This window comes from Balaenoptera acutorostrata, chromosome 1 (assembly GCF_949987535.1).
Source record: "Balaenoptera acutorostrata chromosome 1, mBalAcu1.1, whole genome shotgun sequence".
Lineage (NCBI taxonomy): Eukaryota > Metazoa > Chordata > Mammalia > Artiodactyla > Balaenopteridae > Balaenoptera > Balaenoptera acutorostrata.
In genome coordinates this window covers 34,170,584-34,193,203 of record NC_080064.1, presented here as the reverse complement: position 1 = coordinate 34,193,203, position 22,620 = coordinate 34,170,584, and the positions used below count along the sequence as shown (strand labels likewise).

The 22,620-nt window shown below is 57.6% G+C and overlaps 1 protein-coding gene across 4 annotated transcripts in view; it reads left to right on the top strand.

Moving 5' to 3' along the window:
- Positions 1-21,297, top strand: part of HIVEP3 (HIVEP zinc finger 3) — a 497,909-nt gene extending 476,612 nt beyond the window's left edge. For 3 of the 4 annotated variants that reach the window (XM_057527610.1, XM_057527615.1, XM_057527617.1), the window contains 4 exons: positions 6,136-6,311; positions 12,682-12,768; positions 17,098-17,996; positions 19,104-21,297. In XM_057527610.1, coding sequence (XP_057383593.1) covers positions 6,136-6,311; positions 12,682-12,768; positions 17,098-17,996; positions 19,104-19,916 — 1,975 coding nt within the window. In that variant the 3' untranslated portion in view covers positions 19,917-21,297. The remainder of the gene's footprint in view (positions 1-6,135; positions 6,312-12,681; positions 12,769-17,097; positions 17,997-19,103) is intronic. The other variant, XM_057527626.1, reaches the window with a different exon arrangement.
- The last annotated feature ends 1,323 nt before the right edge of the window (positions 21,298-22,620 follow it).

Below are 22,620 nucleotides of genomic sequence, written 5' to 3'. Positions count from 1 at the left end.
CAGTCAAGCTCAGGGCCCCTTTAACTAAGACATTCTGGAATCCACAGAAACAGCTTTTTTTTTTTTTTTTTTTTTTTTTTTAAGAACAAAACCAGGCATTTTCCAGACTGGCTGCCATCCCTGGCTTGTCAGATCAGCAGAAGACAGGCAGGTGGTGGGGCTCAAAGAGCCATGAGTCAGCTGTACCCAGGCGGTGACTGTCTTGCAGGCTCAGAACAGGCAGGAGGCTGGGCGGGCGCTTCTTCACCGGGTGAAGGGCAACCTGTGGCACAGGCCTCCAAAGGGCAGCCTTGGGTGGAGGGTGGAGGGGCCAGCAGACCTAGGAGACACGACCATGCCCCTGGGGGTCCCACCATGCTTTTCTGGCTTCCTTCCCTGGCTCTTTGCATGGCATTTTTCTGCAGCTGTCAACACCCTCGGTCCCACCCAGAGCTGGTGGCCTTTCAGGAAGGGCTGCGGGGAGAGTGATGCCGTTCTCATCTGTCTGCGGTGTTACAGGCCCCTGAGAATCTCCATGAAGGAAGGTGCTAAGGAAACTTGGTCAGCATCACCTAAAAGCATTCGTGCAGCGTCTGTGCGGGGATGGGGATAAGTGGAAAGATCGCTGATGGTGTGATCTTGGCCATGTCACTTGAACTCTTTGGGCCTTGGTTCACATTTCTATAAAATGGGGACAATGGCAAAGGGCTGATGGGAGGACTGAATGACGTCAGGCATGTGGCGGTGGTTGGTGTATCTAAGGGCAAAGTTTGACTATTCCCAAGGGAGGGGAAGTGACTTACCCAAGGTCACCCAGCAAGTCCACGCAGGAGCCAGCACTCAGACCCAGGTCTCATGCTGACTTCTACCCTATGAGCACAGTGGTCCCTACCAGAAAGTGGGGAGTGTTCAGCCAGCCTGTCTACCATGGTTACGGGGGGACTGGCTGTGTGCCGCGTCCATGGGGAGCCCACAGTGTCAGGCTGAGCTTGTGCTCAGGGACTCTTGGAGTGGGAGCGTCTCAGCTGAGAGTCTCTAGCAGACACAAGGAAAGAAGGCCTTGGCTTGGCTTTCCTCTGTGCAGCGGTGAGTACCGAGCACTTGCTGGGTATCAGGCACTGAGCTAGGCCCTGGGGATGCGCTAGTGAAGGAGGCAGATATGCCCTCCGCGTGGGGTTAACGGGGACTACATTGTGAGAGGCCACACGGTACACACAGCTTGACAGGCACCGTGAAGGAGGAGTGGCGGGACCCCCAGGCCCAGGGGTGTGGGAGAGGGCTCTGAAGGAAGGGGCCTTTTGGCAAAGCCCTGAAGGAAAGAGGAGCTGGTCAGACAGTAGCAGGCGGTGGGATGGGTGGACGCGGGGGAGGGAGAGAGAAGGCCAGAGGAAAGGGACTCGGAGGCACTGGATGATGTTCAGTGTTGTTGATGGGGAAGTGCAGTTAAGAGAAGAGCTGGAGAGGTAGCTGGGCGAGGTGGTGCCCGGGGCCTTCTGCACCCGTTGAGTGAGGGGCAGGGCTTTATCCTGAGAGCAGTGGGAGGAACATTTAATGGGCCCCTGGGCTGGGAGGAGTGGCAGGACCGGATGTATTTGGGGAGAGCCCGCTCTGGATGTTTTGTGAGGAAAGGATGCTGCAGGTTAGGAGAGAGGATGGTGGCCTGGGCTAGTGGTGGCAAGGAGGTGGGCCTCCCTGGAGCATATGTGGGATGCGGCATTGACGGGCTGTGGTGATGGATTGACAATGAAGACTGAAGGAAGTAGAGGCACCAGGGACGCTGGCCTGGCCACCATGGGATGTGCATGCCGTTTACTGACGCGGGGACCCAGGAGGCGGTAGTACAGGTCAGAGGACATGGAAACATGGTTCAGGGCATGTGGGCTGTGAGGTGCCTAAAGACCACCAGGGAGATGCTGAGGGGGCAGTTGGATGTAGAGCAGAGGGGTCAGAGCTGGAGATAGAGACAGGGAAGCCATCAACATCCAGGCGGAAAGTCAGGCGTGTGCGGGGAAGCTCACCTGGGGGAAGATGTGAGGGGAGAAGAGTGCAGGTTGGTGCCTGGGGAGCACCAGCATGGGAGGCGGGGGTCAAAGAAGGAACTTGCGGAGGAGACCCGGTCACCAAGCCAACAGGTGTCTCCAGAGGGCGGGCAACAGGGCAATAACGCCTCTGCCACTTGGATTTAGCAGCCTGTGTTGTTGGCAGGAAGAGTCAGCAGGGGAGCTGGGCTGGGGCGGTGAGGAGGCGTGACTCTGCCAGCCTGATGGCCCTTTCCAGACTCAGGCTGAGAAAGGAAGCAGACAGAGCGGTCGCTGGAGCGGGCTGAGGTCCAGGGGGACTTTGGGGTTGGTTGGTACCGAGAGAATTGAGCGTGCGTCCGTGATGGTGGGATGTGTCCGAAGGCAGAGGCCTGAATCTGCTGGGGAAGGGGTGGGACCTTATAGAGAGGGGCCTTGCACAGGCTGGAGGGGCTGACCGTGAGCTGGGAAGGGGAAGAGGGTCCAGCTCACACTGGACAGCTGCCCCATATCTGTCCCTGGACTTGGCCCTTTGGGAACCACAAAGCTGTACAACCCCAGTGGCCTTCAAGGAGCAGAGAAGTCAACAGGCTCCAGGCTGGCCAACCAGGACTGCCCTCTTCAAGTCTCAGGACCCCCAGTGGCCACCCTCCTCCAGATATCCACAACCTGGGCCCTCCTGGCTGCCTCCTCCTCTAACCTCTTTTCTCTGGCTCCCAAATCACATTCTCTCCTGGTTCTCTACCAGGAGATCTCTGCTTGGGGGTGGCTTTTAGTGCCATCTTTCTCCCCGCCCTTACATTTGGGTGCCTCCTGGGCCCTCTCACTGCCCTCTTCCTGTTTCATACTCTCTTGATCTGAGCCTGCCTGCCCCAAAGCCCGTCCATCCCCCACGAGGGGTGACACGCGCTAAAACAGTCTGCTAGGAGTCCACCCAGACACGTGTGTGAGGGGAGGGACGAGGGCTTCATCATTTCCCAGTGCTCAGAGTCTGGAAACCAGGGGCCCTGCACTCTCTCCCCCGTCCCATCTCCAGCCGAGCCAGAAGCTCTCAGGACCCAGATTCCAGCCACCTGGACTCTCACACGGCCTCCAGGGATCAGTTGGGGTCATAGCGGGAAGTACCAATAGCTTTCAGGAGCCTCCTGGGGTGGCTGGCCCACCCGCTGCACCTCAGCGCAAATCTACATGTCCCATCCTGAGTCCCATGGATTTCCAGCTGTGTACTGGACATTTCCTCAACTCACTCTCAGGATCATCTCACACTCAGCAGTTAAGGACAAGGGTCCTGTATCGCTTCTGTCTAAGCCCGCAGATGGTACCACTTGAGCTGGCCAAGTTGAAAACTTTCGATCTTTGTTACTCCTTCATGGTGGCCCCTGCATCATCCAGATGGCCACCAAGGCCTGTAGATTCTACGTCCAGAAGGACTTGAATCTCTGTCCTAGAACACGTGCCTTGTACCCAGATTCTAAGTCTCTCTTCTTCCAGACCATTCCCCATGGTGCCAAGGAAGCATCTTCTCTTTAGACTTTGTTTATCTTTAATAAAACTTCGATCAAGTCTCAGCTTCTTAGTGGCATTCAAGGCCGGTGGTGATCCAGCCTATCCTGCCCTCAAACACTCCAGGCCTCTTAGCACCCGTGCCTTTGCCTCTGGGGTCCCTGCCTGGGGGCCTCCCTTCCTGCCTCCGTCTCTCAGCATCCTCTCTGGCCCCTTCCAGCCCAGGCTCCTCCTCTGTGCTACCCAGAAGGTTGTGCACCTTCCTTCCATGGAGTGTGACGAAGTGGTGTCTGGGGTTACATACATGCCTCCCCACCCCACCCCCAAGTCAAGGCACCACCCTTGGAGGGTCAAGCAGAGTCCTTTCTCTGTGTGTGTGTGTCTCCATTCAGGCGACTGCAGGTGGTTTAAGCTCGCTATGGAGGGAGAACGAAGGGGCTGAGAACAGCCGAGGTAGACGGACTCTAATGCCTTCTTCTGAATTGGCTTAAGCACAGGGGGAATCCCACATGTGGTAGAAGTCAGGGCGGCTGTGGGCCTGGGTAGGAGGGGGTGAAGGAAGGGGGACCCCGACGGCGCCATCATCGTTGTGGGGGGGGCTGTCATGGACCCGCCAAGCAGAGCCAAGTGGAGGCTGGTGTCCAGTGCCAAGGGGAAACCAAGCCAGTCTCGCTTCTTTCTTCTCCAGATGGGAAAGGGGCGCCCCAGCTCAGACTGGGTCCCAGGGGGACGAAGGGACCTAGGAATTAAAACCCAGGTAGCTGGTTGAGGTCTGGGGGGCATGCTGCGTGAGGGTGAACTGCTGGCACGGGGAGGCAGACACCCCCTGCTTGCCCCCAGGGTGCTCTCCCTAAGAGCAAAATGAGTTCCTCTCCCCTTAGCGCCCCATGGCCTTCCATGCCTCCCCTTGAAAGCAAGATGGTGCTTTGCCCTGGATCAGGGCAAGAGTTGGCCCCCAGCCTGAGGACTGGGTGCCTAAAAGTGGCCCATCGGGACCCGTAATAGGAAGAAAGGGTGGTTTTAGACAACTTGAGAGGTACCGGTTGGCCAAAGTTGAGGCAATCCACTTGTACTCTTGGACAGCAGTCTGTGCGTGAGTGCGCACGCACGCGTGTGTGTGTGTGTGTGTGTGTGAGAGAGAGAGAGAGAGTGTGTGTGTCACTGCATGGGTGAGGGTGAGTGTGCCAGGGTGTGTGTCAGTGTGTGAGTGTGAGTGCATGTGTTTGCGTGTGAGAGTGGGGAGGTGATGTGAGTGTGTGTGAGTGTGTGTGTATGTGTGTTGGTGATCGCTGTGCCGCTGCCTGCCGGCTCCCTCCCTCAGAGTTCCCTCCTGCAAGCCCATCCTTGTGGCGTCCTCTCAGCTGTAGGCTGATGGCCCCAGCAGAGCAGGACTGAGTCCCAGCCGTTGTCACGGCCTCACCTCCCCCCAAGCCCCTTCCTGCCTCTCTGCACCACCCCACCCCTGAGTTTGGGTGCCAACTCCTGGGCAGGGGGTGATGATGTGCGGGGTGAGTGTGGGCACAGGCAGGCCTCCTGCAGGCCAAGAGACCACACCTCTCCCAAGGCACCCGCGCCTTCAGATCCCCAGGCCTCATGAGTCAGAAAGCTCTTCTCCTGGAATTATGCCAGGATCCCCTCCCTGGACCCCGTCGCAGCCTTCCACGTCCCCATCGAGACACTCACACATCCACAACATTAGACCAGCACGGCATTTTGACAAGGAGGGTATCAAGTGAGCCTGTGAGACTCATGGGTTCCTTCCGAGTGGAAATAAGAACATTCTGATTCTGGGCCAAGAGCACAGTGGCGCTGAGGCCCAGCCGGTGGGCCAGCCACCCCAGGAGGCTCCTGAAAGCTATTGGTACTTCCCGCTATGACCCCAACTGATCCCTGGAGGCCGTGTGAGAGGCCAGGTGGCTGGAATCTGGGTCCTGAGAGCTCCCGGCTCGGCTGGAGATGAGACGGGGGAGAGAGTGCAGGGCCCCTGGTTTCCAGACTCTGAGGACAGAGAAACGATGAAGTCCTCGTCCCTCTCCTCACACGCGTGTCTGGGTGGCCTCCTAGCAGACTGTTTCAGCGCGTGTCGCCCTTTGTGGGGGATGCACGGGCTTCGGGGCAGGCAGGCTCAGCTCAAGTTCTGTCCCTTTCTGGCTGTGGGAGCCTCAGGCTCTTAAGGGCTCTTTGTGGAGACTGTGATTGAATTCGGGCAAAGCGCCCAACACAGAGTGAGCACTCCGTCAGTGGTGGCTGCCAGAGCTGTGGTTGTTATCTGTTTCACTCTCTTTGTCACACGGTGGCCCAGAGCGGCTGCTCTTTGGGAGCAGAAGCTGGCACCGAGGCCGGGTCTGGACCGGAGGCCCTCTGTGCCCCTGTGGCTTCCCTCCTGGCAGGGAGCACCAGGGTCTGCCGCCTCCGAGGGAGAGAAGGGGGCAGCCCCCCTGTGTGAGGGCAGGGCAGGTGCAGGGCTCCCTGGCGGATCCCCCCACCCGCGGTTCTCTCTGCTCCGCGATGCGTCCTCCTCTCCCGATGCCCCTAAGGGCCGGATGCAGCCAGGAAGCGCGTGCATCTTCTGAGGTGGGAACCTGCCTCTTCTCCTACTTTTTTGTTCCTTTACCATGACGCCTGTTGCTCATAGGTACAAATCAAACGAAGAGTATGTATATGTGCGAGGCCGCGGCCGAGGGAAATATGTTTGTGAGGAGTGTGGAATTCGCTGCAAGAAGCCCAGCATGCTGAAGAAACACATCCGCACCCACACTGACGTCCGGCCCTATGTGTGCAAGCACTGTCACTTTGCTTTTAAAACCAAAGGTAAGAGACGGTCAGCGGGGCACTGGCCCTGCCCGCTGCAGGGAGCTCCCCTCTGGGAGCCCCAGCACAGAGCCCGGGGCCCGGACCTCTCTGCCTGGGGCCTGGGCACCCCCGATTCCTGGGCTCCCCAGTGACAGAGCAGCCGCCTCCAGACTGGGCAGTGGCACCCCTCGGCTGCCCTGCCCGTGCTCTTGGATCCCACGCCGGCCCCTCTGCCCTCCACCCCTGCGATTCCCACCACGGCCAGGCGGTGGCACTCTCGCACACAGTTCCTGGTCTTGTATTTGATCTCATCACCCCTTCCTTTTGCATGTCTCCTTAGCCCTTTATCCACCGACCTGATGAGCTCCAGCATCCACACTGGTCACTGCCGCTCTTGAGTTTGGAAATCCATTCCACCCCGAGCCACTTAACACACTCGCATAGTCACCTTTCATGCCAGACTTTGCCCCTGCCTCCACCCCGCCTCACCACTCAGACCACGTTCCCGCTCCGTCCAGCTTCTCTGCAGCTCTTGACACAGGGCCGGGCTCTCCCCGACCCCCGAACGGCAGCCCTGTCATTCCTGCCCCCCAACACTGCACAGCAGGGTCAGCTCAGGCTCTGGCAGTCACCTGTGAAAGGAAGGAAGGCTGGCCGGTGAGGGTACGCAACCAGAGCGCTGTGATGGGTGATGGGGGGTGGCCGGGGCCGCTGCAGCCACCCAGGACCTGGGTGTGGACCAGTGAGGCCGTGTCCACGAGACTTGGACCGAGTTCTTCTCTGCTCCTTCCGCTGGCTGCTCCCACAGGGCAGGCAGGAAAGGCATCGCAACCCGCTTCTTCCTTCCTGGTAGCTGAGCAGACTGAGGTGCCTCAGGGGAAGCCTGGGGCTCTCGAACCCCTGGTGGCTTCTGCCTCTCATGCTTCGCAGTTTCCTGGCTCAGGGTTGGGCACGAGGGTCCTGCCTTCTCCTTTGGGCAAGTTGGGGGCCTCCACACCAGCCCCCACCAGAGCCACGTGGTTTTTCAGTAGATGGAACTGGAGAGCTTTGACGCCTGTTGACCTTCCTTTTGTTGGTAAAGCTGCTCCCAGAAAGAGCAGTGGGCAGTGGCTCTGAGGAGGGCCCCTCGGGTCTTTGAGCCTTCCTTACTTCCTCCTCCTCTTGCTGGCCCCTTCCGTTCTCTTGGTGCTAGGGCAGGGGCAGTTGATCTCATCCCCTCGCTCACGGCCCCCTCTCTGACCAGGTGCCCATCTCTGGTCTCCTGACCCCGTTAGGCTGCCCTCCTCTGTCCTCTCACCATCATTCTCAACTGGAGCTCAAACCTTCCCACCAAGGTTTTGGTTCGAATAGAGGTGATCATCCTCCTTCCTCGCCCTGACCCTCTTCTTTCTTGGTGTCTCATCAGCAACATTCCAAAGGGCATTCAGAGAGAACTGATAGGCCTGGAGCCCTGCCATGTCCAAGACAGCTCACCTAGCAAGCCTCGGTCCTGGTCGTGGGCTCTGTCCCACACACGCCCCCTACAACCCCACCTTCTCTGGCCTTAGGCGGCCAGTTGGGACTTTATGGTGGAGAGAGATGGGACTAATCCACCAACAGTTCAAATAACGGCCTTTGACTCTGAACGCCAAAAACCTTTTTGTCCAAGCCCCACTTGACGGTGCAGAAGACGGGTCCCTCGAAACAGAAATGACTGTTAAAGCCGGAGCTGTAACTATAAGCCAGGACCCCTGCCTCCTGGACATCACCCCCACCACCTTCTTCTCTGTGAGCAGTTGCCCCCTTGTCTGGAAGGAGTGGCAAAATCAGGTGGCCAACCAGGTGGCCTCCAGAGTGGATCACAGCTGCTGGCCCTGTGCCCAGGGTGTGTCCAGGGGGCCCCACCATTCTGTTCTCAGCATGAGGAGCCCAGTCCTGAGAGGGTCTCCCAGCCCAGGGCCATGAAGAGCTGCCCACCACCGTGGAGAACTGTCATCCTGCCACGTGAGACTGGAAGGACCCATGGGGCTGAGTTCCCAGCCAGAGCAGTCTCCCAGAGCAATCCCTATTCAATTCCCTCTGACTTTATTGAGAGGAAAGGCCTGGTCTTTTTCTGTCAGGTCTGAAAGAGGCCTGGGTCCCTGGCAGGAACACCCCTTTTCCAGGAGATTCCTGCATTGGAAGCCACGTGCCGAGCTATCTGCCGTCCCTTCCTGGGTTCCTCTGAGCCAGCACACAGCCCTGGAGGGTCCAGAGCTCCTAACCTGAGGGGAGGGTCTGCAGGCCCTCTGAGTGCCCTGGGGGTGGAGCCTGGGGTGGAGCCCTGAAGGCCCCTCCCAGGAGGGTTTGCTCTCACCCTGTGATGGGGGGAGGGCTGAGCTCTCTGCAAATGCTCCTAGAGGCTTCTGGAAGATGACACCTTCCAGAGCCGGAACAGTGAGCGCCTCCGAAATCGTGGAATATCAACCTCTGGGACTTAGAGAGGGGCCAGTAAGGATGGTGGCAGGTGGAAGCAGAGCCAGCTCCCTCTTGGCTCTCTCTGAACGAGGCGGGGAGCGAGGGAAGCCGCAAGACACTGACACTCCTGTTTCTCCCTGGAGTCATGGACCCTTCAGCCACCAGCCCAGATGCCAAAGGCCCCCTCCTCTCAGGGCTCCTGCCTCCATACAGCTGCCTCCATCTCCTCCCTCCCCTCATCCTCGGGCTCGGGCCCAGCCAGGCTGCGTGAGAGATGAGGCTGGGTCAGGTGGTCCTCAGGGCCCTCCGTCACCACCACCTGGCTGCACCCAGCCCGGGGGCCCTTCCTGTCTGTCTCCGTCTGCCTGTCTGTGTCTCCGTCTCTGTGTTAGACATCGTGGCAGCAGCTCCGGCCCCTGGGTGCTAGCAAGGGGTTGTCTCAGTGGGTGCGGCCAGGAAAGGCCCACTGGGATGTCCCTGTGGGGGTCTGGGGTCCCATGTCATCTTCGCAGAAGGTTCCCAGAGGCCAGCAGAGTGGCTGTGCTGGGTACAGGCCGTTGCACCGATCGCCTCGGGACAGAGCTGGCAGTTTGGGGCAGGCCTCAGGGACCGAGGGAGGGCGGTTGGTCAAAGCCCAAAGCTGAATGGGGCAGACAGGGTCACCGGCTGATGCCCTCAGTGGAGGGTCCGCCTCTGTTCCAGACGCCCATCATTTTCCATCCACTTGCCTTTCCTCCTTCATTCCAGGATTGTCGGGGTTTTGGTGGGGGGGCTGGGACGACGGTGAGAAGCTGTGGACTCTGCTTGGCAAGCCCAGGCTCTGACCCTTGACAAGGAAATGGTGTCCAGGCCAAAGAAAGACACCTGAGGCCATTTGGTACACCTCCCTCAATTCACAGAGGGGGAGGTAGGCCCACGGAGGGGAAACCAAAGAGGGCGCCGGATAACACTCAGGGCTGCGCATCCGGTCCTGTAACCCCGTGGCCTATCTGGGCAGCCACTCAGACTCCCACCTCCTCCCTGCAGCCTCCAAGGGCAGGGGCAGAGGAGAAGCTGGCGTCCAGGGGCTGCCCGGTGCCTTCTCCTGGGGGTTCCTGAGCCCAGACTGACTGGTAAAGCCAGCTACAACACAAGCATCACCTCAGTATCTCTCTCCTCCACACCCCCGTGACTGTGGCAGAGTCCCCCGGGTGCTCAACAAAGAGCGATTACTTGGGGGGGGGGGGCACACAGTATGGGAAGGAAGGAGGTTCCACGTGGTGGGCATCTGCTGTCTGCCAGGCACTCTCTGCTGTCACTCTACATGTTTCCCCATCAGCTCCTCCCAGCGTTCCCAAGAGGTAGGTATTACTTTACAGTTGCAGAAACTGGTGCTCAGAAGGTTAAGGAACTTGCCCAAGAGCACACAGCTAGCAAGTGGAAGAGCCCAGACTCAAACCCAAGGCCATCAAGCTCCTACACATGCTGGTTCTGTTCTGCCAGAGTGGAGCAAGCAAGGTCTCTGGAGTCCTGAGACCTGGTTCCACGTGGGGCTCTGCACTAGCTAGCGGTGTGGCTTTGACGGGTTGGTTCGCCGTGTTGGTGAATGGGAGCCCTCCCACAGCATCCCGTCACCTGATAATCTCGTCTAATGGCATCATCAGCACCAGGGCCGGGAGTTAGAACAGAAGCAGGAAGACCCTGAGCCTGGTGGGTGTGGATTACATGGTCTGTGAGGTTCCTTCCAATACTTTGCTTCTGTGATGAGAAGAGCATTTCCCACTCATGGTTATTACGCACCCATTGTGTGCTCAGCATCTAACTTGGTTGAGTAGAGACCCGAACCTTCCAGGCAGAACAGGTACAACAATAATGTCATAGCCAGAATGAGCAGTGTGCATAGTCTCCTGGGGTCTGGGATAGTCAGGGGATGGCGGGCTGGTCTCAGAACCTCAGAGGATATTCAGTTTCTCTGGCCCGTGGAAGACCCCAGCTGCCTTTACCACCCCCTTGACATCCTGCTCAGGCTTTGCCTGCTCACAACAGTGAGGGCAGAGGCCCATGATGTTGGACAGGGAATGTTGGGGACCCTCCAGCCCTGGAATGACTCTGGAAGTTATGGCTCTGCTCTCCATTTGGCCAGGAGTAGAAGATCCAGGTTTCTGTCTAGTTAAAGGAAGAAAATCTGACTTGGGAAGGATGGAGTCACAGACTAGGACTAAGGGAAGGAAAGAGGAAAGAAACAGCTTCTCTCTATCCTTGCCGCCCTAGACCTGCACACCTCAGGCAATCTCAGCTTAAGTTTCCCTTTACCCTCTCAGCAAAACCCTGTTTCCTTAAAATTCTCAGAATGATTAAGAAGCACCCTTTGGTTCATCTATGGACCCTCTCTCCCTATTCACCCATCTATCCACCCATCTATCCTCCTGTTTATCCATTTCTCCCATCCTCTCATCCGAATAGTTGGTCTTCCTATCCATTTATCTTCCCATTTATTTTCTCATCTTATCTGTTCCTCCACCTCTCCCATTTGTCCTCCCACCAATCCATCCTTCCATTCACCTGACCATTCTTTTATCCTCCTGTCTGTTTGTCCTCCCATGCATTTGTGTGTGCTGCGTCCAGCCAGCCAGCTATTCTCCCACTCACCCAGGTCTCCTCCTCTCCCATTCTCCATCCTCTCATATGTTTATTGATCCATTTTCCATCTATCCTTCCATTTATTTTTGTCCTCCATCTGTCTATCCATCTGCTTATCTACTCATCCAGTATCCCATCCATCTGTCCAGCTCCTTCCCGCTCATCCTGTTCATCACTCCATATTTCCTCTTACCCACTTATCCATCCGTCCATCCGTCCATCCATCCATCCATCCATCCATCCATCTCTCTGTGCGTCTGTTCTTGGAGTCTATTCTTGTCTCTTCCATCTATCTGCTCAAACTTGCTAACTGATAAGATTAGTGAGACAGAGCACCTGACTCAAGGAATTTACAATTTGTTGTATGAACTACCATATGGAAACTCAGCAATCGACAGAGCAACAGTGAGCACATCACAGTGTGGAGGCGGCTGCTGAGCCCAAAGGAACACCCCGAGGCATCTGGCCTGCATCCTTCCGGGTCAGGCTGAGGGTCCTCTGCTGCTCCTTCACAGAGCGTGCCTGCCCCCAGGGCTTTGCGGCCTGTGCGCACGTGGGGGGGAACTGGTGTCACTGTCTTTCCCCTGATTCCACAGAGCGGCCACCTCTGCTCTTCAGCCCACTGGGGACAGAGTCAGCCGCGCCCTGAGGGCTTCGTAGGCTTGGGGAGGGGCAGAGCCTTAGTTCGGCCTTGCCTGCACGCACCACCACCTCCGGCCGTGTCTGCACGGCAGTGACCTTGGAGGCCCAGGAAGGGGACATGACTCTCTAAGGAAGTCAGGACTTGGGCCCCAGCCTTGTGGCGCCCAGGTCCGGGTCTAGCAGATTTCTCTACACCTTCTGCCCTCTCTCCATTTCTAACAGTAACTTTGTCCTGGTTCCTCTTCCCAAACCCTAAGATTCTTCCCTGGGGGCTGCCCTAACAGGGTCCTCAGCCAGAAGGGCACCCTCAGCACCCATCCCCCATGCTGGGTTAGCGGGAGCCCTGATCTCATCCCGGTATTTGAGATGGCCGGTAATCCTGTTTGATGAGTGTCACCAGCTCCTGGGCCCAGAGTTAAAGGCAGGAAAAATTTATTGCACATGACTTGTCTTTTAATTTCCTTTTTGTTTTTTTTTTTAATAAGCATCTCACTTCTTCATTATACCCTTTGTCCCCTCACACCCCTCACCCACCCTACCCCAGCTCCTCTGTACCATCCTGCACGGGGTCTGTGGCTGCACATCCCACCTGAGCACCTGGGCAGAGGGACGTCCCAGCACCTGCCAGCCAGGCACCGCCCTGGGCCCCTGCCCTCCAGCCGAACCTGAGTCTGTTCTCATTCCTTTCCAGGGAATCTGACTAAGCATATGAAGTCGAAGGCCCACAGCAAAAAGTGCCAAGAGACGGGGGTGCTGGAGGAGCTGGAAGCCGAAGAAGGTAATGAATTGCCAACTCCCGCCTCCCCCTTCTCCCTCCTCCCCATCTCCCCCTTCTCCTCCTGTCCCCCTTGCCCTCCCCTTGCTTTCTGTCCTCCTCTCTCTGCTCTGCCTCCTCCTCTCCTTCTTCTCTGCCCTCTCCTCTAGTTTTCCCAACTGCAGGGAGACAGAGGTTAAGTTCACAGGATGACCGCTCCCCCTCACAGCGCGTGCTGGGAGCCATAGCTGTGGTGCATTAAGGTCTGCCAGGCAGGTGGCAGGTGGAGCGCCCGGCACCCCGTGGGTGCTCAGTGAATGTACGATGAATACATTAACACATGAGTAATTACAGTCAACATTGATTGAGCACCCACTCTGTGTCAGGCATGCTCTAGACACGTGCCGTGATTATCTTGGCAAATCCTCACGGTGACGCTGTGAGGTACACACCCACACTCACACTTACACACTCTGGGCATGAGCCTGACGCCCGGGCCTTTTAGAGCTAGAGGTTTTCAGACAGACCTGACAGCCCCATGTCACCTCCCAATCCCATCTCCTATCCCAGCACCGCACCCTGACCTCAGTCCCCCGTTAGCAAGATTAGAGCCACATTAGAGCCAGTTTCTGAGAAGACAAGGCAGGGTGTGTGGCTGGGCCCTGCCCAGCCTCAGCATCCAGGGAGGAGGCCAGAGGGGCTTTTTTGGCAGGTAGATGAGCGGCCAGAGGTACTCCTCCTGCACTGGGCAAACCTTTGACCAGATTCCCTAAAATCAGAATCAAGAATTACAGTGTGACAAAGAGAGGTGTGTGTGCCTGTGTCTCGTTTGTTTTTGTTTTTCTGATTTGGGAATGTGTCTACAGTCTTACAAAAGAGTTAGGTCACATTTCCTTTTAGGTGAAATAAATCACCTTTATTGAACAGAACACAGTGAACTTGGGGCTGTACCCCCGAAAATGAGGATGTGGGGTTACCATTCTTATCAAAAAAGCACATCAGGCCATTTACAGATGTCTCACTGAGTCCTCGTAACTGTGGTAGAAACTTGTGTTGCCCCATTTTCAGTTGAAGACATTTAGTAAAGCTCAAACAGGTAAAGGCAGTTGCCCGAGGTCAGACAAAAACGCTGGCTGCAGTGCCTGGTGGGCTGGATGGGGCAGCTGCACCCAAGCCCAGAGCCCTCCATGGATGGGAGGCGGGCGTTCCGACTAGCACTGCACCGGGGGTCCACTGAGGGACCCTGAGTGGTCCCTGCCCCTCTCCCACCTTCATTTTCCCAATGAGGCCAAAAAGGATGACCTTATTTGAGGATGAAATCAATGCATTCGTTCCAGAAATAATTACTGAGCACCAGACCCGTTCTAAGCCCTGTTCTAGGTGCTAGAGATTCTGCAATGAATAAAACCTAGTTCCTGTCCTGGGGAAGCCTGCATTCTAGAGGGGAGCTGGGCAATGAACAAATGTGGAATAGGGCAAGGGTGATGAGTCTGAAGCAAAGCATCCGTGAGGGGCTGGGAAGCGTGGAGAGTGGCCTCTCTGTTCGGGTGGTGTGAACAGGGAACAGGAGGCGAGGTGTCAGGAAGCCAAGTGGGGCCTGGAGAAAGGCTCTCCCTGCAAAGGGAACAGCAGGAGCAGAGCCCCTGAGGGCCAGAGTCGGGGGGAGATGAAGTCTGAGAGAGCAGTGGCTGTGAAGGCCAAGGGGTGGACTTGGCCGCCTGGTGGAGCAACGCCCTCTGCCGTTCCCTGACTCTGTATGCAGAGGATGGCCGGTAGGGGGCGCGGCTGGAGGCAGTGATCCAGGCTGAGCACGTGTTGGACTTGGGTGGGCCGAGGGAGGTGGGGAGACGTGGTCGGACTCCGGATGCATTCCGCAAGCAGAGCCGAAGGGGTTTGCTGACGTAGTGGGGCGGGGGGCGGGGAAGCAGGAGGGAAAAAAATAGCCAAGGATGACTCCGAGGTTTATGGCCTAAGAAACTGGAAGGATGGAGTTGCCACTTCCTGCGATGAGGAAGGCTCGGGGAGGAGCTTGCCTGTTAGTCGCGAAGTGAAGGTTGGGAGCACAGCTTAGGAACGACTGCCTACGGGTGGCCGGGCGGGCGCCGCAGCCTCGCCCCTGAGGTTGAGGAGGTTGAGCACCAGCGCCACCGTGTGGCCGGACCCCCTCGGCGCCCCAGCGCGCTTCATTCCTCCGGTCCCAGGCCGCAGAAGGGCGGAGCTTTGTGGAGCCTTGACAGTGAGGGGCGTTGGGAATGGGCCGTCCGGCTGGGGCATCCCATAGAGCCCTGAGCGAGTCCAGATGTGGGGGGCTTTGCGAACCCTGTGCTGGGCAAGGGACCCTTGGCTTCCATCACTCCTGCTGGGTGCCTGGGGCAGGCCACCGGCCCTCTCTGCCCCTCAACTTCCTCATCTGTAAAAAGGGACTTTAGGATCCTTCCTGGTGAATATCAGGAGCCGCTGGTCCTGACTCGGACTAGTAGCACTACCCCTCTGACCTTCAACTGCAAGATGAGATGCTCTCATTGCTGCCTGTCTGCTGAGGTTGTGAGGTACTTGGGATGAGAATAGCTAAGGTTTATTGGGTACTTAATAGGTGTCAGACCCTCACGATCCTCCCGGCAGCTTCATGAGGTGGCTTTTATTAGTCTTACGCACATTTTACAGACAAGGAAACTGAATACAGAGAGAAAAACTAAATTATTCAACATTATACAGCAAGGAAGGGGTGGAACTAAGGTTCAAACCCAGACCATTTCCTGCTTCTCAATGCATAAAAACATTTTGAAACTGGCAGTGTCATAATGCAAGGGTTGTAAACCTTAGTCCTGGGCTCTCTGGGTGATCTTGGGGAAGCACTTGCCTGCTCTGGGCCTGGATTTCTCCACATGTAAATGAGAGGTGAGGCAAGGTGAGCTCCAGGGCCCCCACTAAAGTCTTAGGCGGGAAAGTAAATGCGTGGGGCAAAACTTAGAGATGTTTTGCACCCCCTCGCCATCCCTACTCCTTTACCAATCCCCAGCCCCTTCCCCACTCTCACTGTTCTGCTCCTAGCTGCCAGGAGGCCATGCCCTTGGCCCCATGGCCCTCCCTTCACCTGCCAGCTCCAGCTCCACCCCATAGTTTTTGACCTACATCCTCTTGAATGCCGACTGCCGTCCATTGCAGGCATCTTACTGCTGTGTGTTGAGCTGTTTGGAAGCACAAGTGCTGGGCTTTCTACCCCCAGGGCAGCTCTGCATGGTGGGGTCCAGAAGCCTGGTTGCACCAGTGGCCTGAGTCAGCTTGTGTGTCCAGCTCTCTTGGTCAGTGGTTGAGTGGGTACTGACATGAGCTTAGTGTTGGGCCAGCGGGGCCCAAACCCTCAGGAGCCTGCCAAGTGGGCTAGATGTTAGCGGAGCTCCCCCTGGAGTGCTGATTGCTGCCGATTTCATAGATCCCCAAACTAGGCCTGTGTCCTGTTAGCGGTGACCCAGCTGGTTGGGCTGCCCCACCAAAAGCCAGACCAGGAGGCTGGTATTTCAGAGCTCCATTACCCCCCAGCTGAGAGTACCAGGGGTTCTGCAAAGACAGTACCTTCTCTGGACATGAGTGGCTGGAATGAGGCCCTGCTCTGCAGCCAGCCTTAGGCCAGCTTAGCCAAACCCCCAGAGAGGCCAGGGCCTGCCACCTGCCAGACACCATTGTATCAGCCGGCAGCAGCCTGGCCACAGTGAAAGACATGTATGTAAACTGACCATGCCCAGTGCTGCTGGACTGGCCAGCAAGGCGCTGTGTCCCAGAGTAATAGATTTCTTCATGGATGTATTGAGAGTGACTATAATTATTTGAGCCCTTGCTGTGTGTCAGGAGTGTGTTTCCTCCGCCTAGGAAACCCTGTGAGATGAGACTGTCAAGTTCATTTGACAAAGGGAGAGACTGAGGCACAACAGGGTGACTTAACTTGCTCATGGTGGAGCCAGCACTGAAATACTAATGAAAAAAAAACAAAGAAAAGACCTATCTTGTTTGCTATGGTTCAGTCCCAGCCCTACTACTTACCTTACCTGGACAAGTGACTTCAACTCTCTCACCTTGGTTCCCCATCTGTAACGTGGAGATAAGAATAGTGCCGACCTGGCGGGATTATTTGAGGACTAAGTGAATTAACACATGCAGGCCTTAGAACTGAACCTGGCACATGGTAGATACAAGGTAATTTCTGCTGTGGTTATTTACAAAGCGTTCCCATCTTCTCAACAATCTTGTGCCATTGCCATGGCTGTCAGGCCCCGTTTGCAGACTGGGACTCTGGGGCTTAGAGCAGAGCAGCCTGGGGCTGGCTCTGACCTCGGGTCTCCTGTGTCTGCCCCTCAGGAACAAGCGATGACCCGTTCCAGGACTCGGAAGGGCGAGAGGGCACAGAGGTCGTGGCGGAGCACCAGTTTTCAGACCTGGACGACTCGGACTCAGACTCGGACCTGGACGAAGATGAGGATGAGGACGAGGAGGAGAGCCAGGACGAGCCATCAGGACCGTCCTCGGAGGCACCCCCGCCCGGCCCGCCAGCCACGCTGCCGGCAGACTCCTCACCTGTTCAGGGCCCCCAGCCCCCAGATGCCACCTCTGGCAACGAGGCCACCAGGAGCAGCTCAGTCTCAGAAGCCGAGCGCTTGGCAGCCGGCAGCTGCTCCATGTCCAGCCAAAGCATCCTGTGCCTCCCCCGGCTGGGACCGGCCCCACCGGGCCCCATGGAGAAGGACACAGGCTCGGCCCTGAGCTCCAAGGCCGTGTCCCCAAGAAGGCCGTGGTCCCCGAGCAAAGAAGCAGGCAGCCGCCCACCACTCGCCCAAAAACACTCACTAACCAAAAGCGACTCGTCTCCCCAGCGACATTCACCGGCCCGAGAGCCACTGGCCTCGGCCCCGAGCCCACCTGGCCCCCAGACGGGCCCTCTCCCCCGTGGGTCTCCGAGACTCGAGCTGTCTCCTCTCACCCCCCACCCCCTGGGTAGGGAACTGCCCCCCGAACGCGAGGGCGCCACAGACCTAGGCCCGCACAGACACTCGCCCACGAGGAGATGGTCTCCAGGCCAGGCCGAGTCACCACCACGGTCAGCGCTGCCAGGGAAGTGGGCCTTGGTGGGGCCGGGCAGCCCGTCGGCGGGCGAGCGCGGCCCAGGCTCAGGGCTGGCCCCAAGGGCTCTCTACCCACCCGCGCCTCTACCTCACAAGCTTCTCGGCAGAAGCCCAGCGGAGACCTGCACCTCCACGTGGGTGAGTTCCCGTCTCCGGGGTGGCTGGGCCACTTCTCGCCGGCAGGTGGGGGGCTGTAAGCTCACACCTCCCTGAGGCCTCAGACCTGGAGCTACACCCCTGCCAGCTCAGCCGTTACCAAGAAGATGTGTACTGGGCACCTCTTATGCCAGGCACTGTGCTGGGTGCCTGAAACCGGTTAGTTTAGTGTCCGAAGCAGCAGAGCACGGACTCTGGAGCTGGACTACCCAGGATTAAAACCAGGTTCTGCCACTTATGAGCTGTGTGGCCTTGGATGTGAGTGTAAATACTTGTGCCATTTCCTCCCCCCGCACCCCCATCCCCACGTGTTCTTTGAGCAGATGGCAGAGCTCAACCAAAATCATCACATCTCCAGCATGACTGCCACCAGCACCCTCAGAGTCACCGCAGCCAACACCATCCCTGTCACACCATCAGCACTGTCACATCACCACTGCCATCTGCCATCATTACACTCCAGCCACCCCATCAGCTTGATCACTGTTGTCACAGCGTCACCATCCCCACCGCTGTCGTGATCGCCAGCACTGATATCATTATCATCGTCAACTTACCTTTCCCCTCCCAACACCTTTTCTGTCACCAGATTGTCATAACCCAACACCGCTGCTCACCACCAGCAGAGATTCAAGCTCCAGGGGGAACATGATCTAGGAATCTTAACTTGATTTTTCATTTTGGGGTCGTGTGAAAATTCCTGGAGGTGGGAGAAGGCCAAGAGCCTGGAGTGGGAACTCATGTTCTAGGGTTAAGTTGGGTCAGTACCATTTGGGGAACAAGAGAAGCCGCAGAACCGAGACAGAGGGCCAGGTGCATAGGGGCCAACCAGGCAGCCCCATCCTCTGAAGACAGACAAGCTGGCTGGAGGCGTGGGGACCGTGTCCTGAGTGCACCCACAGTCACCGTTCCAGAGAGGGCGCCCACACAGGGCAACACCGTAGGCAGGGGCTGGGACTCGGTTCTGGGCCAGCTCAGCCAGGACTTGCTCTGTGATCTCAGCGAGTCCCCTCCTCACTCTAGGCCTTGGGGTCTCCGTGTGCCCAGCACAGAATCCTCGCCTCACTCTGTCTTATTTTCTGACCCCAGCAGAAGGCCGAGTCGCCAAGTCCCTCCTGTTCACCTGGCCCTGCTCATCCTCTCTTCTCCCGACCCTTCTCCGCCCCCCATGACTTCCACGGCCACACGCCGGCCCGGACAGAGGAGAACATCTTCAGCCATCTGCCTCTGCACTCCCAGCACTTGACCCGCTCCCCGTGCCCCCTGATTCCCATCGGCGGGATCCAGATGGTACAGGCCCGGCCGGGGGCCCACCCCACCCTGCTCCCCGGGCCCAGCACGGCCTGGGTCAGCGGCTTCTCAGGGGGTGGCAGCGACCTGACGGGGGCCCGGGAGGCCCAGGAGAGAGCCCGCTGGAGTCCCACCGAGAGCTCATCGGCCTCCGTGTCCCCCGTGGCTAAGGTCTCCAAATTCACACTCTCCTCGGAGCTGGAGGCCAGGGACTACCCCAAGGAGAGGGGGAGGACGAGCAGGGGCCTGGGCAGACCTCCCGACTGGGAGCCCCACGCAGCCGAGGTGCCCGCAGAGCCCGTGCCCACGCACAGTCCCCGCACCCCACCCGAGGCCTCGCCCCGGCCACCCCAGGGCCGCCGGGCAGGGTCCCGGAGCCCCCGCCTGGAGTCACCGCGTGCGCTGGCCAACCCCTCGGCCTCCGCCACCCCGCCGCTGGACCGCAGCAGTTCCGTGGGCTGCCTGGCCGAGGCCTCCGCTCACTTCCCAGCCCGGAGGAGGAACCTCTCCGGAGAACCCAGGACCAGTCAGGGTTCCCCCGAGCCCTCGGGAAGTGGGGGGCCCGGGGCACCTCCACATCCTCCCGAGGACCGGGGGCCCCAGAGCACTTAGCCTCTCCCCGACCGCTTCAGCATCTGGCTTCCGGTGTTTGGCAACAGACGTTTCCAGCCGACTTCCTCGAATCATCTTGCTGTCACGGGCTCCCTGTCCCATCTGTTGTTCTGTCCAAGAAGCTTCTGCTCAGCCCCCGTCTGTCTTATCTTCCCACCGTGTATGCAGTTACCTGTGCCTTTTTCTGTGACCTTTTGTTGCTTGAAAAGATACAAACAACACACACACACACACAAACATTAAAAAACCCCACGAGGTATTTGAGGCTGTGAATATTTAGGTGGGGCTTCCCCTTGGGCCACTGTGGTCAGCAGCCATCCCCAGGGCTGGCAAGAGGCGGTCAGTTGCTAAGAGAAAGGGGAATGCACTGAAGCAGAGAGAGAGAAAAAAAGAAACTTTAAAAAATATATAATTAAATGTAAAAGCAAGCACTCCTATGTACAGTTGTTTATGGTTCCTATTTATTGCTGCTTTATCCCACCCCAGCTAGTGGCCTCCCCCGGCTGCCAGCAGAAGGGCCAGCAGCCCGAGGCAGAGGGACAGGCAGGGAGACTCCACGGGCAGGCCCAGAAAACTCTGACTTTCTTTTTCCTAGGACTTCAACACAAAATATTTGGAACGGGTAGAAGGTAGGAGCTGGTTGGTTCCCCAGGACTCCCAGACGTCCAGGTGGTCTGAGTCGTGATCCCATCCTGGCATTTGACCGGTAGACAAATCCCCCTGCCCCCCGCCCCAGCACCTCTGCTCCTTACCCTCACCCTCAACCTCCGGGCTGGGAAAGGAGTCCTGACCATCCATCTCCTGGTTCCTGAGCACCTGACCTCAGCCTTGCTCTCAGGGCCCCAGCCACTGGCTGCCGTCCTTGTTCTAGAAACTACCCACAAGGCTGAAGTGACAGGGCCCAACCCCTGGGGGTCAAGATCCAAGGTGCGTTGCCTTGCCATTCCTGAGGCCAGGCTTGGGCTTCATTTTACATTTGGTCCCTGGGGTACAAAGGGCCCTATTTCCTCCGTGGCTGGGCTTTTCCAGTGCTCAGCACTGGAAGCTTGCAAGGACACATTTCTGGACCACTTTGCAGCGGGACTGGTCCCCCTGTCCCCATCCCACACACTGTCAGGCCTCCACTACCCCCAGGAAGTACCCAAACCCATGACTGGTGGGAACTGCCCAGGCCTCCTATTGGTTGGCTTAAATCTCTTTTAAAAAATAAAATTAAATATATATATGTAAACCTGGAAAGACAATGGTGTTTGATATTTCCCCTAGCCTCCTATTGTCCAAGGTCATTTGAATTCTTCTCCAAAGCAATCAGTAATAGTTAGTGCCTCCTTCCTCATCCCCATCTCCTCCTTTACGAAGCTGCCCTGTGTTTCCTGGTGCAAAAGCCTGCTTTGTTTAAAAAAAAAAAAAAAAAAAAAAAAGACTAGAAATTAAAATCCCAAGTTGAAATATGGAACTTGAACTCTAGCATGTTTACCCAGCCCTGGGATGGGTGGGGTTTTCCACAACATCCAGAAATCATTTTCTTTAGTTTCTACCAGGGGGAGAAAGCACAGGGACCACGGTCATGGCCCAGCCAGGCTAGGTGCTAATGCTGCAGAGCAGAGACCTCCTTGGCCAGTCCCATTCCTCAGGCAGGCTGCATGAATCGTGTGGCCATAAGGGGCTCCTGAGCTGTTGTTTCGACAGGACACCATAAGGTGCATAGGGCTGGGGCACTTCTGTGAGCTCCCCGCCCTCTGGCATAATTCCCTCTTCTGCCCGTTCAAGACCTTCCCCTGCTTGGCCTCTGCTGCCAGGACAAACCAGCCACAGGTCAGCCTCCAGCCAGACCACCTAGTTCATTTCCCTTTGGCTAAGACAAAAAGGGGACAATAGGGAAGGACCTACCTGGGGGTCTGCTGGGCTCCAGGGTACAGGGGCTGGGGTTAGCCAGCACTTCCTGGCTGTCTGACCCAGAGTCTGGGGCTCTCGGCCACCCTGGAAGAAGGCCAACGAGCCCAGCCTTGGCTGTACTGGCACTGGTCAGGTCTGGCAGGAGGTGGGAAGGAGCCTGAGCCCCAGTCACAGCCTAGGCTAGAGGCCAGGGCTTTCCTCATCATTACCTTCCGGCCCCACCCCAGGGGGCTGCCCAAGGACTGGAGACTTCAAGCACTGAGGCCTGGGAGCTGGATAAAGGGCATTGCTTCAGCCCAGGCTTGAAATATTCCTGGGCAAGATCTTCCAGCCCCAGACCTACAAAGCAGCAGACTGGGCTCTGCTAGACTAGCCCGTGACCTTGGGGGTGGCCGGGCCCCTCCCCCAAGCCCTGCGCCCCAGCTCTCCTGGGCATCATTCCCCCTGTATTCAGACAGCCCAGCTGCCAAGGTTTCCTTCCTGGAGGCCTAGTCATGGCCGGTGTGGCCAGCAGGGGGCAGTCCTCACGGCCACTCATGCTCACCGGCACAGGCAGAGGGGATGGGGGCCAGGAGTCACTGGAGAGCCATTTCTCAATGACAGAGACACACTGTGCAAGCAATCTGGCCAAAGGGCTTACTGCCCCACACGGGTGCCCAGAGTAATGGAATTGATGCCACCAGCCTGGGCCGTGTGTCACTGAGCATGGCTCTGAGCCCCTCTGCCAGCCTCTCTTCCGGCTCCCCCAAGCACAGAGTTCCCAGCCCACACGCCCACCCTCATAATGTAGAAAAGACTCTCACTCCAC